The sequence below is a fragment of the Uranotaenia lowii genome, chromosome 1 (genome assembly GCF_029784155.1).
Source record: "Uranotaenia lowii strain MFRU-FL chromosome 1, ASM2978415v1, whole genome shotgun sequence".
In the NCBI taxonomy this organism is placed as follows: Eukaryota; Metazoa; Arthropoda; class Insecta; order Diptera; family Culicidae; genus Uranotaenia; species Uranotaenia lowii.
This window is the reverse complement of record NC_073691.1, coordinates 85,239,752-85,256,150: the sequence shown is the minus strand read 5'-3', so window position 1 is coordinate 85,256,150 and position 16,399 is coordinate 85,239,752. Positions and strand designations below refer to the sequence as shown.

General features: G+C 35.0%; 1 protein-coding gene across 1 annotated transcript in view; it reads right to left on the bottom strand.

The window, feature by feature from the left end:
• Window positions 1-4,760: 4,760 nt before the first annotated feature.
• The window catches only part of LOC129753130 (uncharacterized), a 69,825-nt gene continuing 58,186 nt past the window's right edge, over window positions 4,761-16,399 (bottom strand). Inside the window, exon 2 of the mRNA XM_055748930.1 lies at window positions 4,761-6,659. Within this exon, the coding sequence (XP_055604905.1) occupies window positions 4,929-6,659 (1,731 nt within the window). The 3' untranslated portion in view covers window positions 4,761-4,928. The remainder of the gene's footprint in view (window positions 6,660-16,399) is intronic.

Below are 16,399 nucleotides of genomic sequence, written 5' to 3'. Positions count from 1 at the left end.
GCCCATTAGGATATTCAACAGTATAATAACCTGCAGAGCAGTCATTAAATAAAATATTTCCATTTGAATTTGATGAAATATTATTCCAAGATCGGTGTTTTGCATTAAAGTCACCAATAATAAAAAATTTAGATTTGTTTCTGGTGAGCTTTTCAAGTTATTGTCCGGCTTTAAAAAAGTTTCAGTGATGGCAGCAATATGTATGTTTTGGGTTTTCAAAAATAAAAAGAACTCATCTTGGTTAGCCAGCAAAGATCTAGCATTCCAATTCATAATATTTAAACATCTATTTGGATCCATGAGGGAATCGTAAAGTCATAATAATTTTGTTAGCATAATTAAAGAAGTTTGGAAAGCTTCAAACATTGAATTTGCTTCCAACATAAGTTGCATCATTTCCATTAAATTTTGATGCAAAAATTTTAATTTTTCCTCAGTAATCTCACCCAAATCAATAAAATTGTTAGGATCAGAAAATATAGGAGAAGGACAAGTATTTGAATCTCGGGGATTTTCCCAAGCCTTCGCTTGGTTTTTCCCATTTTTATTAGTTGTTTGCCGGCCTGACATGTGAAGACGAAAAAGAGGAAGGATGAGAAGAAACTTTCCTGACAACTTTGGGATTTTTTCTTGAAGCAATAATTTTTGCCCTGATGGGACAGTCTATCGAATTCGAGGAATGATTACCTGCGCAATTCGCACACTTGAAAAATTCTGTTTGTGGTTTATCACCACCAAAAAGGCATTTAGATTTTTCATGATCGAATGAGCCGCAAAGCATGCATCTGGCATTCATTCTACAAATTTTAGTGCCGTGACAAAAAGCTTGACAACGACGACATTGCGTATGAAACATGAGACGAGCCTTTTCAAGAATTTGCAAATTATTCACCTGATCCTTTTTAAAATGGATCAAATAAAGCTCAGGAGCAAAACCAACACTACTGATATTATTCGTGTTGGTTCTTTTCCTCATTTGAATTACTTGAATCGGAGAAAAACCTAACAAAGAATTTAATTCAGTTGTGATCTCATCCGGTGTCTGATTGCCAAAATGGCTTTGGGTAGGTGTAGGTGAGACCACGAAGTACAACTTTAAATGGACGATCACTTCTAGTGTCGTACGTAAAAAAATGGTGTTTTTTATTATTCAAATAATTTAAAAATTTTTGAAAATCATAAAAAGAGTCCGCCAAAATACGAGCAGTTCCCCTTCGAACGATTTGAAAAGAAATCTTCACATCCTTGACGGAAGTGACGATTTCTTTCCGAAAGGCATTGAAGTCCGGAATCGTGACCGTAATTGGTGGAACCTTTTCGTTTTTAAGAGTATAAGAAGAAGAAGGTTTCTTAGTACTCTTATCAGAATTAAATATGAATATTTCCTCATCACCGATGTTATGAAGGACATCGAATGAATTGGAAATTTCAACTTTTTTGGGCGATGGACCTAAATTAGTTTCGGCAATTCGCTTTCTACCGGCTCTTGAGCCGGCCGATGATGTCCCCATGCCGGAAAGAGAAGAGAAAAATATGAATAAAAGAAAATGAAAATAATTTTAGCACTAAAAAGTGCTGATTGAAAAACAGGTAAGGAAAATAAATAATGTAAAAATGTTCCTGCAGGTACACAGCAACGACACGATGCTCCGGCGTACGTGTTGACGGCTCAACGGTACAGATGGAAGTGACTCCACCGGATTAATTTCTAATAACAGACGAAAGGATTTTTGAAATATTAATATTGAAATTTAGAAGTTTTTACATATATTGCCCCTAACTTTCACAGTTATTGACCATTTCTTGCATTTTCTACTTCCTTTTTCAAACATTTCTTCATAACTTTGCTAAATAAAAGTGGGTTTCCATTATGTGTGACAATTGGCTGACTTTTCCGCATAAATTTGGCTGAAAAACATTTCAAAAGGGCGCAGTCAATAGCAGGAAAATGCTTAAATGCTGTTGGATGACATGACATGTACTCTTAGAGTTAAGAAAAAATGAATCTCTTCGAGGAAACATCAAGTTTCATTGAGATCCTGTATGTGTTTGTGTTCGTTTTTATTAAAAAAAAATGTTCGAGCATGTTGCCAAAATCGAACGGAGTTTGTATTAGGGGAGGAGCGGGCTATATACGCCTATTAAGCAGAACACTGATTTAACCAAGTATCATATCGAATATGTGTACAAAAACTATATTCACGTGTGCAGGCATCTGTTTTCTATACATTGGAGTAATTTTTATGTTAAAATTTTCTTCCGTTTCCGAGAAAACAATTTTATGATAAGTGTTGTCTAAAATGACGAACATCAAACCGTGCGGGCTAAATGCGCCTGTTTATGTTTTGAACAAAATTCCTGTTTTTTGGGCAATATTTCCTAATAATTTAACTGAAACTGATAGAAAGTAATAATTTCCGTACGACAAAGCTAAAGTTTTATAAAAATCTATGTATATTATAATTTTATGGAATAAAACAAAATTTGGGGTTTCCATACTATGGAGGCAGTTCATCCATGAGAAAAACTTTATCAAATCTGTTTTTAGATCTTCAATTCTCTCTTAAGATGTTATTCAGAGCATAGATTTGAAGGTTCATTGATGAAAATCATTTATTTATTCTATTTAACCTGTTATTTTTGGATGGAGGCATTTTACAAACATGATGGGGGCACACAAAAACACTCAATTATTCCGCTATATAATCATTATTAAACCTCCACAAAGGCTGAAATATGTATTTTTTTTTAAGTTCATTTGAATAAGAAACAAAAACCATCCTAGTTTTTGTTTTGAGCTTCTTTACGTATAATTTTATAAAGTCGAAATATTACATCAAAATGTAACAAAACCTTGTATGATTTTTTAAATTTTTTTGAGTTTGTAAATTCATAAAATTCTTTTTTGCCTTATGTTAAAAGCGTATCACCTTCAAAATGCATTGATTAGATATGCTGTCTAGTCAGCCATTTCGTCAAACAGCCGTAGGCGCATTTAACCCGATAGGCCCATTTAGGAAACCTTTCCCTTACGTAACACAATTCTCGAGCATTTTCACCCCCCTCACCCATACGAATTTCTATTCAAAATCTAAAAAACATAACAAGCAGTTCTATCCCTCCTCCTCTAAAGGCTTTACGTATTATTTGAATGACCCGTAAGCGAGAAACTGTGAAACTGACACATTCGGGCCGTGACACTGATTTGAATGATTCTCGTCAAAACTCAAAAAAGTAGGGGAGAATGAGGATACTTGATCCCTGAGGATACTTGATTCCTTAGCTATATCTCCAAACTGGAATGTCGTACAAAGATCAAATGTTCTAGAAAAATGTGCCAAATGGAACAAAACAGCAATGGTTGAAGCTCAAAAAATTTTAACAAAATAAGTTTTTGGGTTATTGAACTTTGTTTGAAAAATTTCACAAAATGTAACTAGAAGATCTTTTTTCATCATTTTAAAATGTTCCTAACATGGAAATATTACAACAAAAAAATGAACTTCAAAATACAATATTTTCAGAGCGATGGAAAACTCCCAACTTTTTTCAGAAAAAGTTTTCTAAAATGTTGATTTTGGGTACAATAGATCCCGGTATATTCTTCTTCTCAATGGACCGTGGTCATTGCTGATTACGAGATTACTTATATTTATCCAATAGCCAATATTCATCCATCAATTATCTGAAGAAAAGGGCTAAACTAATTGATTTTCTCTTGTTTAAAAAATTGCGCACGTAAGTATGCAATGTCAAAAGGGAGAGAATAAGCTATAGATTTTTTTTCTGACAAATAGATTGTGAAATGAGAACAACATGACCAAAATAGTCAATTAACATTCTATCTTGGGATTTTGTTTGATTTCCATGGATTAGGGCTTCCTGAATAAAGGATCAAGTCTCCCTTAACTTCAAAAATATCGCAATTTTTTTACTCCCACGAAAATGCTTCTAGTTCATCTACGAGTTCAAGTTTCGTTCTAATTTTAGGAGCATAGAAACTTGAAATTACACGCTGTCAGAAAATGTAAAAGAGTGCGAGTTGTTAAATTTTTCCAAAAATATATGGTGAAAATAAGAAAAGGGGATCAAGTATCCCCACTCTTCCCTATATCTCGTCCAGATTTGGAGTGCCTTTTAAAATCAATGATCGATTCAAAAATTTAATTGTTCCAGAGAAGCTGATGATAGTTTAATCTAAGAAAATGCGTTGTGTTTAGTTTTTGGACTTTCTTTCGACACAAAGCAAAAATATCAATGCAGCTTCTTAGATCTTTATTCAACATATACTATCGCATCGCTCCATTCGCAGTTTCATCAGTACAGTCATTGTGCATTGTTGACTGCTACCTAATATTTAGATCAGTATGGCAAGAACTTTGATCGAATCCGGTCATTTCTCGGGGTTTTTTGACAGATAACTTACTAACTTGAGCAGACATTCCTTGGGCTTTGTTTGTAGTGTACATGTATTTAGTGCTGGTACTACTTGAAACTTCCTCGATGATAGTTTTTGACTCTTACATCCGCAGATGACCTAACATAATAAATTATTTACCCTAAGCTATTATCACATTTTAAATATTTTCGATAATCCATTGTTTTTCCCTTTCGTTTAACACCAGCAACACTTTTGGATGTTACCGAGTTCGAATTAAATGGAGTTCGTTCGTCACTGTTTTGCTGAGTTGATGAATAAATACATTGTTCATAGCTATAGAATCAAGGAGAGAGGGGGAATAGTTTTGATTTATTTTGTCGTATGGCATCGGCTTTCTTGTTTCGCTCAGCTTTCAGGAAAGCTGAGCGATTGATCAATTCCGTCACGAATCGGTCTACGAATCTGTTTGTGCCAGCCGAATGGCACGGCGAGAAGTGAGTTTCGGAGTATTTCTTTGATTGGCAGCGTAGAGTTGTCTTCAGTTTACTCAAAGCGAAAGAAACTTCAGCAGAGCGTCGTAGATCAACCGTGGGTTGATGTCCGATTCTGCAGTGTAGCGAACGCCTCGTAGATTGCCATCGTTGTGGCTTAGCACGCCGTATTCGCCGACGATGAATCCATCCGGCGTTTTTTCTTCCACCCGATACTTGCGGTAGTTTCGTCCTTCGACGACGTAGCCGACTTTCGAGTCTTCGGGAGATCCAGCATTCGGAGCCAAGGTTTGTACTAGAACCGAAGGGGAGCTTCCGTTGCCGTTGACCTTTTTCTCGACGTAAGGATCGACGATTTCGGTAGGATCAGGCGTCGGTTTGGAGGAAATTTTCTTAACCTGCTGTTGTTGAGGCTGCTTGGGAATAAACTTGCCGATAGCGTTATGGATAGAACTAGGATTTCCTGCATCTGCGGGTGCATTCAATTCATCGTAAGGAATTTTGTCTAGCTCGTTGAAGACGATACGTTTCTGCGATGGTGATTCGGTGCTGGAAGGCGATGACTTGGGTGGATTGTCGTAAAGTGTCTGCCAATAGCTGGATGGTTTCGAATAGATCTTTGCCGGCTCCGAGTATATTCTTGCTGGTTCCGAATATATCTTGGCTGGTTCAGAGTAGAATTTAGCTGGCTCGGAGTAGATTCTTGCTGGTTGTGACCATACTTTTGCTGGTTCACTGTAATTTTTCTCGGGCTCAGACCAAAATTTTGCTGGTTCTTGATAATTTGGTACAACAGTTGTAGATATGGGGTTCTCTGCAGATGCATTCGATGGTTGCTTGGAGTTTGCTAGATACTCTTGATCAATGTCTTTCCAGGTTTTTAAATTTGGCGCCGTTTCTCCCATATAACTGTATGAAACTGAGTGATGCTGATCGTTGTCGGTTTTCTTATCATGGTAGATAACCGTTTGTCTAGGGACTGCGGTGTCCTGCTTTCTTTGCATTCTTCCGCGCAAAGGTTGCCCGGTATTACTATCTGGACTTTTTGTTCCTGTCTGTATACTTCCAGCGGATATTTTTGACCCGCCTACATCATCCAACCCAATAGAAGGAGAGCTTTCTTCTATCGTCAGACGACTTAGGAATGATTTAGAATCTACAGATCGCTCTTCGGTGTTCAAGTGAAGCAGTTCATCTGATATTGACGACTGTAGTTCTGTTGTAGCCTCCTGAGGCTGTTTGCTTATCGGTGAAGTAGTGCTCTCTGATACTGTTGATGCTTCCTCTAGCTCACTCATAGTGGTTGCTATCACCGTAGTGCTTCCTTGTAGCTCCTCATCTGTAACTTCTTCTACTTGAAAACTGATCTCACTGGCTGCCACCTCCAAGTCTTCTGTCACTGATGGAATCTCTGTAGTCGTGGTTGTAGTACTAGTTGTTGTGGTTGTCGTTGAAGAATATTTTCCATTTCTGGATCTATATCTCGTTCTGTGACCAAAAGTTCTGCTGAGACTTCGACCCAAATCCTGTCGTGAAGTGAAGAGTGCTTCAATTGGGAGGATGCTGTCTTCGTTGTCTTCATCTGCGTTCTGTTCCAGAAATATGTCCTGATATTTTCGCGACCCCCGAAATACTAACGGCCTTTGAACTTCTGAGCTGGAATAAAAGCTATCGATACTGCCTCCACTGTTTCGGCCTTCCGGTTGCATGAGAAGCGACAGGAATTCCGATCCTGATAGTATATCACTGGGCGCTGGATAACTGTAGGCTTGACCAATGGTTGAAATCTAAAAAAGAATAAAGAAAACGACGACTATTAGTATGTCTGCGTATTTCATTACAAACTTAATTGTCTAGCAAAAGATTCGCAATCATCGTAACTCAACCGTCTTCACCCAACCATGCAACGGGAAATGACCTATAATTTAGTTTTAATTCCATTTTCATACCACCATTTGTCTACACGAGCTGACCAATCAAAGTACATACAAGAAACCAGCTTTTTTTTATTCAGAATGACCACACCTTTTGTTTGAAGGAGGATCACCGACCGACCCAGACAAAGGTGATTCTCGTTAAATTGTTCTTGATACGTTTTCACACATCACACAGAGCAACCTCGCATGACTACCTTACTTTTTTTAGTCAGCGAAAAGTTGCGCTGAGCACTCCTCCCGAAAGGAAGCTTTTGAAATATACGACAGCCAGCTCTCAGCTCTCAGGATAACGATAATGGTGATGATGGCAAAACATGCGGAACAAGTTCAGAAAAAAAAGCCTCCGGGCAAGAACGTGCCCAGCCCTGGCCGGAAAGTGTGCACGCCACTGCTGACAATGCTGATCCAGGAAGGGTGCGATCGTCTGGTTCAAAGGTTTGCATACCATCGTAGAATTGAGTAGATCGGTTTACTGGAGCTGCAAAAATGCAATAGCTTTTCGGAAGAATTGCTGGAGATGCTGAGTGGTTGTTTTAAAATGCAAGCAGTAAATATCTGCATTTTATCTATTTACAATCCTATTGCCGCCATACGTTTTATTTCATAAACATAAAACTACCCGATAAAGAGCAGTCATGGATAACAGGGGCTTAATTTATGCTGTATTATTTTAAGAAAATATCAATAGTATCATCCCCAGAAGTTGAACATTCCTGCTCATCCCGAGTATATCATTCCAAAATAAGTTTCCTTGCATTGAAGTCTTGAAACATCATAAGATTTTCGAAACTCACTGTACATTGTACATAGAAAGTATCAAACATGATCGGGATAAAATCGTTAGAAGTTGTGATTCAAATATCAAGAAATGTATTTGACCTACCCGTAGCTGGTTGTGGGTTGCAATGTGGCTTGTTCGTCACTTACTACAAACAACCAGCTGGTACTTGGGCAAAGAATCACACAAATAGTTTAAAGTTCCCGATAACACAAAGCCCTAAGCTCTCACTTTCAACAACAATTCGTTTCTTCTACCCAAAGCGCTCTAGCTTTGCCGTTTCCACCTACCAATTCCATTTCTGTCTTAATTACTCTCTAATTAGAATTATTATTTGCCTATATGCCATAAACTTAAAAATAAGAATATATCCCAGCGCGAAATACGTTGTAAAATCTGTCGATGAGTTTTGATGAAAAAAATTTCAATTTTTATTCTTGATTTTTGTTGAGTAATTTCTGGGGATTGACCAAATTTGCCCGGATTTTTTATCGTCAATTTTGAAATCAAACGTCAATTTTGAAATCAAATCGAGATTAAAGGAAGGGTCACAAATTCCAACATCTCGTAATATGGTCTCTACTGCTTGATAAGAACTCGATTTATGCCAAAAAATTGTACAGAAGTCCCCCTTTCCCCTTCCCATTCGCAATTGCTGGAAGGAGGTAGGGATCCCATTTTTTCGCAATCAAAAATCCTTCCTTATCAAATTAGGTTCCATTGGTTTATACAACAACATTTATAAGGAACCCCCTTCGTCCCTTCCCCTTTCCACACTGCAAGGCAGATGGGTCTGTAACATTTCTAAAAACATTTATTGTACTCATATGCCTTCTCATGTCAAATTTGATTCTATTTGCTTTATTACTTCTCCAGTTATACCAACAAAATTGTATTGGGGACCTCTCCCCACTTCCTAAGTACCGTCAAACGGGGCATCATGCAAAAGCAGGGTTAGATGCAACATTTGTATACCACAACACTCATTCAATATTTATTTCAATATACTGTTATAAAGTTATCATTTAATGACAACAAATTGATGATGATATAGTTTTTAACATCGTGAAGGTGTTTTTTAAAGTTTCTGATTCTCATAAAAAATTTTAAAAATCGAGCAATAGATGTACAAATTTTAACATTTTTTGATGCCGTAAAAACTCGTATGACGGATTGGCTTCATGATCTCACCTACAAACTTTATATTGCTTTCATTATCCTATACCAACACTGTTGGTGTATAAATATTATTCGAACAATCACCAAATTTTTTTAACTAAATATTTTTATAATTCAGTTAGCTAGGGCAAATAGTTAGGGCAAAATGCTACAAAATGCAAATCAGGACTAAATCTCAAAAATCGCGTTTCCATATGCTGGGATATTATTGTTTTGCATTATGCGTTTGTTAATATTAAAATTTCATTCATCCTAAGATTTATTTACATGATTTAAGATAATATAATACCGTCAACTGGGGCAACATACAACAATTTTCAACTTCAATGGCTTCTAAAAAACTTATATTCACAGTTAATCGTATCCTTTATGCATCAAAAGTTTTAAGGATGCTGGGGCATCAAATTGACGTAGTTAAAAAAATTATTGGTTTCTTCAGTTATTTTTAATTTTCTAAAAACATGCGATTTTCATCCTCCTTAGAAAATGGGGTAACTTGCAACAAACTTTGTTTTTAATGAAAAATCTTATGAACACGTACGAAAATTCATAGTTTTTAATATATTTGCGATGCCTTAAAGACCAATACGCATGAAAACACCAATTGCAGTAGTTTTTGGGTCTGTAAAAACAAATTTGCACATTTTTTCTGAAAATAAGGATGCTGCATACATTTAGGGGTTAAATAATACTACGAAAAATTCTACAAGCTGAAATCATAAAAATAAATGTTTGGATGAATGAAATTTAAATGTTTACAAACGCGTGATGCAGAACATTCATATTCCAACACATGGAAACGAGATTTACAAGGTATTTCTTTGATTTGCATTTTGTTGCATTTTACCCCAGACACCTAACTGAATTTTAAAAATATTCATTTAAAAAAATTAGGTGATTGTTCGAAAAATATTTTTACACCAACAGTGTTGGTATAACATGAGGAAACCTGTAAAAAGTTTGTAGGTAATTTTATCAAGCCGATCCGTCATACTGGGTAAAGTTTTTTTCGGCATCAAAAAATGTTAAAATTTGTACATTTATTGCTCGATTTTCCAAATTTTACATAAAAATAAAAAACTTAAGACATCTAGCTTAAGATGCGAGAAATTATGTCATCATCATTTTGTTATCATTAAAAGATAACTCTATTACAATACATAAAATTAAAAATTGATTCAATGTAGTGTCATATAAATGTTGCATCGAACCCCGCTGTTGCATGATGCCCCGTTTGACGGTATTTTGTAGTATTTTTTACCCCTAAATGTATGCAGCAGTTTAACACTTTTTTTCTTAAAAACATTTTTGACAGAAAAATGTAAAATTTAATTCGAACAAAACCAAAAACTACTGCAATTGGTGCTTTATGCGTTATGACATTACAAATGTTTCAAAAACTTTAAATTTTCAATCGTTTTCATTTGATTTTTAATTAATTTCAGAGTTTGTTGCAACTTACCCCCTTTTCTTAGTAGGGTGAAAATCACATGTTTTAGTAAATTTAAAAATAATTGGTAAAACCAACAATTTTTCTGACTACGTCAGTTTGAAGTCCCGTCAACCTTAAAACTTTTGATGTACAAGAGGCATGATTATCTGTGGGCATTAAGATTTTAGAAGCCAATGAAGTTGAAAAGTGTTGCATGTTGCCCCAGTTGACGGTACTCCCTAGAAGACGGATGATGTTTCAAATAATCATAGAACCATTTCTCGTACTCAAATATTTTCCCATGTATTTTTGGTACTATTTCTTAGATAAGTTCTTGGATTATGCAAAACATTTGCATCGGAGCTCCCCTCTTCCCTAACTTTATCCTCAATTGAAGGTAAAATGAGCCTAAAATAAGCATATTACCATTTCTCGTATCCAAAAGCCCTACCATGCTAAATTTGGTTCCATTTGATCGATTAGTTCTCGAGTTATGTTAAAAATTGTCCTTATTTTTTGAATATAAAAAAAATATCTCTAAATGACTATAAAAATAGCACTTTAACTGTACACATAAAAAGAAAAAAAGTAGTTCTTGCACTTTCAACAACTCGTTTGCCTACAAATACTTTTTGGTATCATCAAGAAAGCTGTTTTTTGGTGGCCTTGGAAAAACTTGATATTTTAGGATTTTGAAATTACATTTTTACTAACAGAAAAAAAAGTCAAATAGAGACCAAATTTTGCCTATTTGATACTAAAAAGTAGGCTTTCAAATGAAGAAAACAGATTTCAAAAATTCAAACTATAGACTGAGTTCTTGATGAAAATGTGTAAAAATTTATTGTTGGTCAAGGTTACCCTGCTGATAAAAGCTACCCCGTTTTACGGTAATGAAAAAAATGTATGGGAACACCCTCCCCCTTGAAGTTTTCCCACTGGAAGAACAGAGGATTCTCAATATATCATAGAAACGTTTCTCGTATTCCAATACTTTCCTATGTCGGTTTTGATGCCATTTACTTCATTAGTTTTCCAGGTAAGCTGAAAATTGTAAAGAAGACCCCTCCCCTTTCTATCTGTCCTTTGGAAAAGGGAAGGGTACCAAATATTCATAGAAACATTCCTCATACTCAAATACTCTCCCATGCCAAATTTGCTTAATCAGTTCTCGAGTTATGCAAACATTTGTCTTTTCTTTGAGAGACCCCCTTTGGAAGAGGTCTTGGAAAACGTCCCAACTTTAAGCTAAGTTTAGGTAATATGAATTTAACAAATACTTTTGTCAAAAACACACAGCAAAAATTATTTCCTGTAAAATTACGCAAATGTCCTGTAACAAAAAGGAGCAGGACATTTTGCGTAATTTTAAAAGTCGAAAAAAAAATCACGTGACATTTAATTTTCAGTGTACAACTTTTTACAGGACATTCGCTGTAATAATAAATGAATCTTCGTTAACTTTTAAGGAAAACAATTTAAAATTACAGGTTTTGTTAATTACAGGATGATTTATTTTAAAGGTTGCAGTTTCAGTGACAGGTAATAGTCAAAATTTTTTTCTGTGCATACAAAAAAAGTTCTGCTCACTATCTCTTGAATGAGATAAACAAAAATTGCAATATGTATTGAGATGGTTGAGATAGGGCCGTTCAAAATATCCATGTTTTTGAAGAGGTGATAACAAACTTTTGGCCAGCAGTGTATGTATAGGGGAGAATGGTGATACTTGATCCCCTTTTCTTATTTTCATTATATATTTTTGGGAACATTTTGCAACACACCGTCTTTTGCATTTTCTGACAGCGTGTAATTTCAAGTTTATATGCTCCAAAAGATTGAACGATACATGAACCCATAGATAAACTAGAAGAATTTTCGTGAGACTAAAAAAAAGTGAAATTATTTAAGTTAAAGGAGACTTCATCCTTTACTTAAGGAGAATTGATCCTTAATGCAGGGTGCCCTGACCCTAGGCACTAGTAAAATCCGAAGATAAAAGGTCCGTCAACTATTTTTTTGTCATATAAGTTCTAACTTCACAGTTTGTAAGTTTCAGACAAAGAGAATTCCAAAAATTTGTCTACTTCCCTACAGTCATTGCGTACTTCGCAATTTTCTAGTTTTCAGATTAATACAATATTTTTAGTCCTTTTAACCAGAGAATTACTGGATTACATTAGTTATAGGACAAATGTTAGTAATTTCATGATAACCAATGTTCACGATCCATTTAGAAGAAAAATATCACTTTGGACTCTAGGGATCAATTGTATCCATAACATACATTTTGAAAAACTTCTTCTTAAAAAAATGATAGTTTCCTATTGCTTCGAAAATAAGGCAGAATGAAGTTCAAATTATTCTCTTACGATTGACATTTAAAAAAAAATATTATAATTTTCTCATGTGAGAAACATTTTAAAGTGATAAAAAATGTTCTTCAAATCACATTTTGTTAAATTTCTCCAACAAAGTTCTATGACTAGGAAAATAAAATTTTTAAAATTTACTGTAATAACAGCATTTTTGTTTTGTTCTATTTGGCATATTTTTCTAGGGTATTTGACATTTGTAAGACATTCCAGTTTCGAAATATATGCGAAGGAATCAAGTATCCCCAGGGATCAAGTATCCTCACTCTCCCCTATAGATAGATAGTGGGGTATATGGGCATTAAATAATTAAAAAATGTCACTGATTTGTTTATATTTTTACTGAATAGATCTTTAATTGTCATTAGGATTTTGAAAAGATGTTTTTCTGTTATCGACATAAGTATTTCATCGTCAAACTACGTGTTGCACCCTGCGTTATTTGTGCTCGGTTAATTATTCTTGTAAGGAGATTGGTTTTTATCTCAACAAAAATTTTGTTGATGATGATGAAATTCTATTTGCCTTGGTTTGAATATGAGATAGTGACTCCAGAACTTTTTTCTAAAACATATGGTAAAGAGGGGATGATCGATAAAAGATTATGAGAAGCTTTGGAAAACAAAAACTTCGTTTGAGAAAATACGACTTCAAAATTCTGAGTTGAGCTAATTCACACATTTTTTTAAAAAAAAAAAAAAGGTATACTTTTCGTATAGAATAAGAGAAGTTGGCATAAGATAGAACCACTGGTTTTCCATACAAATAATCATTAGACTCACTCAATGAGTTTAACTCTGATAAATATATATTTTATATGTATTGGCTTTGAGGAGAAATCGTAAGATTGCTATGGAAAAGAGTACTGAGAAGATGAACTTAAGTCGATTCTATATTGTTGAGAGTTTTGTAGTAATTTCACCGATAAGGTAATTTAACGATAACCTGATAATAATCTCTTTAACTTTTTGATTTAAAATGGTGATAAGACATAATTAAAATGAATTTTCACACGACAGATCAGGAAAAAATTCCACTAATTAAAAGATAAAAATCTAATGATTACTATCTTGAGAAAGTCCAATCCATTAATTTAAAGTCATTCCTATTTTAAATTTCCCACATATTGTTCTACAAACTATTAGGTGAATAGCGATACTAAAGAAATTAAAACGTATTTCAACCGAAACTTATTTTTGTTGCGCATTCTCAACTTCAACGCACGCACCAAGGCCGTTCAATGTCGACTCTTTGAGACAAAAAATTAAACTAGTCCGAGCTGCATGACGTTGCTTGATTTTTTTTTTGTTGCCTATTCGTTAATGGTAAGCTCAACTGGTCTCAAACCTCCTGACAACAAAATCCTAATGATTTTGTTATCATTGACAATATTTCGAGAAAACATCCTCTCTTTACTGTCCATATCAGATTTCGATCTATAAACCTAGTTCGTATGGTTTAGTAGCGATATAATCGACGGAGATGACCTCTCGTTGGGACACGCTTTCAATTAAGACAAATATAATTAACAACTTTGCAGCACGATTCAACAAATTAGTGTAGGTATGCACCATCTGATTTGAATAAAAGTCTGTAAACAGCCGTTCTGACAGCTCGAACAGACCGGATGGAAGTTTGCTGCATTCCATCCAAATTGACCGGCAGTCCTCATCTTTCAAAGTTCAGTCAATGTCGGATTCTCGTTCTCGAACACCCAGCCACGCACAGAACACAGGTAGGTACACTGACTGGTCAATGCAGTGCAGTGGTCAATCAAATGGGATCAGAACTGATTCGGTTGGGGGAAGTCATTGCTTGTGGAGGCAGGTAGTTCAAATACCGATCTTATCGGCTCTCTCAAGCATAAGCTTCACACCCCCGTTCGATCGACAGCGAGCAAGTTCTCTACAAATCGGCGCGGTCTCTTCATCGAAGCTTAACCACTTTCGACGAGCGAGATGCCGGGACTAAGTACCACCAACTAAAATAAAGTGGGTACCCACCACTAGCTCAAAATACATAGGTACTATTTATACGGTCTGGTTTTGATTCTGGGGCCACCAGCCGATCGACCGGCACGCTGCTAGTTGTAATTATTGGTTTCCTGAAACGGAACCATTAGATATCCATAGAGGTGCTCTTGTTCGTGCAATCGTTCATTCATTCATACACACTCAGGTAGATGCGGAGAACTAGTTCGAATTCCGTCACCACAGCTGTCGTTTCTATTGAGTCGCCTTTTAAATAGTACCATAGATCCTCAACGACTGAGTCTTGTAATTTATGATCTGTTTGCTCATGGGCGGATTGTGTCTCAGGTGATAAAACGTGAAAAACTATCCCAAGCGGTCTGTGATTATTGGACATATTATTTGTCGTCATTGGAGAACATTACAACCGGAAGGAAATTTGAAGTTTTGCTGGATTGATACTGAAAATTATCTTTATTCATAACAGATTATAAAAAAATTATCAGATTTCTCTCTGTGAAGATCTGAAACATACTTAATGAATGTTATTTAAAATTGTATTTAAATGCGAGAAAAAACATAGCTGAATTAAAACGAGTGATTGTTTTCGATGGACAACACGATTTGTTCAGATAGACTCCCAATTGATTTCTTCTTACGACACAGAAAGTAGGTATCAATGAATGGGATCACGACATTCTGACGTGATATTTTTTCGATAGGATTAAGTCGTGCAAGTTAAGTTTTGATTGATGCAGAAGTGTTGGTTTCAATAAACATTGATAAACATTCATGAATGAATTCGTTTGATTATATTGCTCGAATGTGCTCTTAACGTGTTATGCTTGGTACTTAATTGTAACGCTCAAATTTTTAAATTGAAAACCTAAAACTCAAGGTCAGATTCAAATTAAATTTCAATGGTAGAAAAGGTTATAAAATATGCGTGGATGGAACCAGAGCGACTTACTATGACTTTATAAGAACATCAGTGAGGGTGCTTGAATGTTTGAAAGAAACTTAAAATGCTTATGTTTAAGAAATGCTTTGATGGATGTTCAAGAACCCACATTAAAATTAAATTTTAAAAGTCTATTATTGGTTTCAATGATGACAAAATAATACGTAATGGCAATAAATGGGGCTTGTGATATAGCTCAGTTGGCAAGTCTGTTGCTTCCTTAGCCGATGTCCGTGAATTTGAGCCCAAGAGTAAACATCGAACACAGTAGTATCGGATAAGTTTTTCAATAACGATCCGCCAATTGCAACGGGGATAGAGTCGCGAATGCCAGGTTGGAAGTTCGAAATGAAAATAAAAAATGCACAATGAATAAGAAAATTTATTTCTAAAAGCTTACTTAAGACCTACTTTTACTTACTTTAGACCATCACACAAACTTAAAAAAATAACAAATTTATTCAACATTACTTAATCATAATCAAAATTTTAAACTAATGCTTTTTCCGGTAAGACATTGATTATTCGAAATGATTATTGATGAAGATAATCACTATGATTTTTAAGAAACATTTTCATCGCATACTCAACTTAGTTGGTCCGTGATTAACAAAAGTTAAGTATGTGATGAAAATGCTTCCTAAAAATTTCTACCCGTTCATTTAAAACACCTATAGTTTTCTTCTAATCTTCTTCTATTCATCTATAATTTTCAAAATCTTGAAATGTTCTCACTAAGAGAACATAAAAATTCACCGATATAGCCGTCAAATTAATTATCAATTATAAATGACATATCTTATTCTGAATTAGAGATTCTGCGCTAGAAAACAAAGTGACAGTTGACAGTTTACCACGATTAAAAATTATTTAGCAAAACGATTGAAAATGGTTA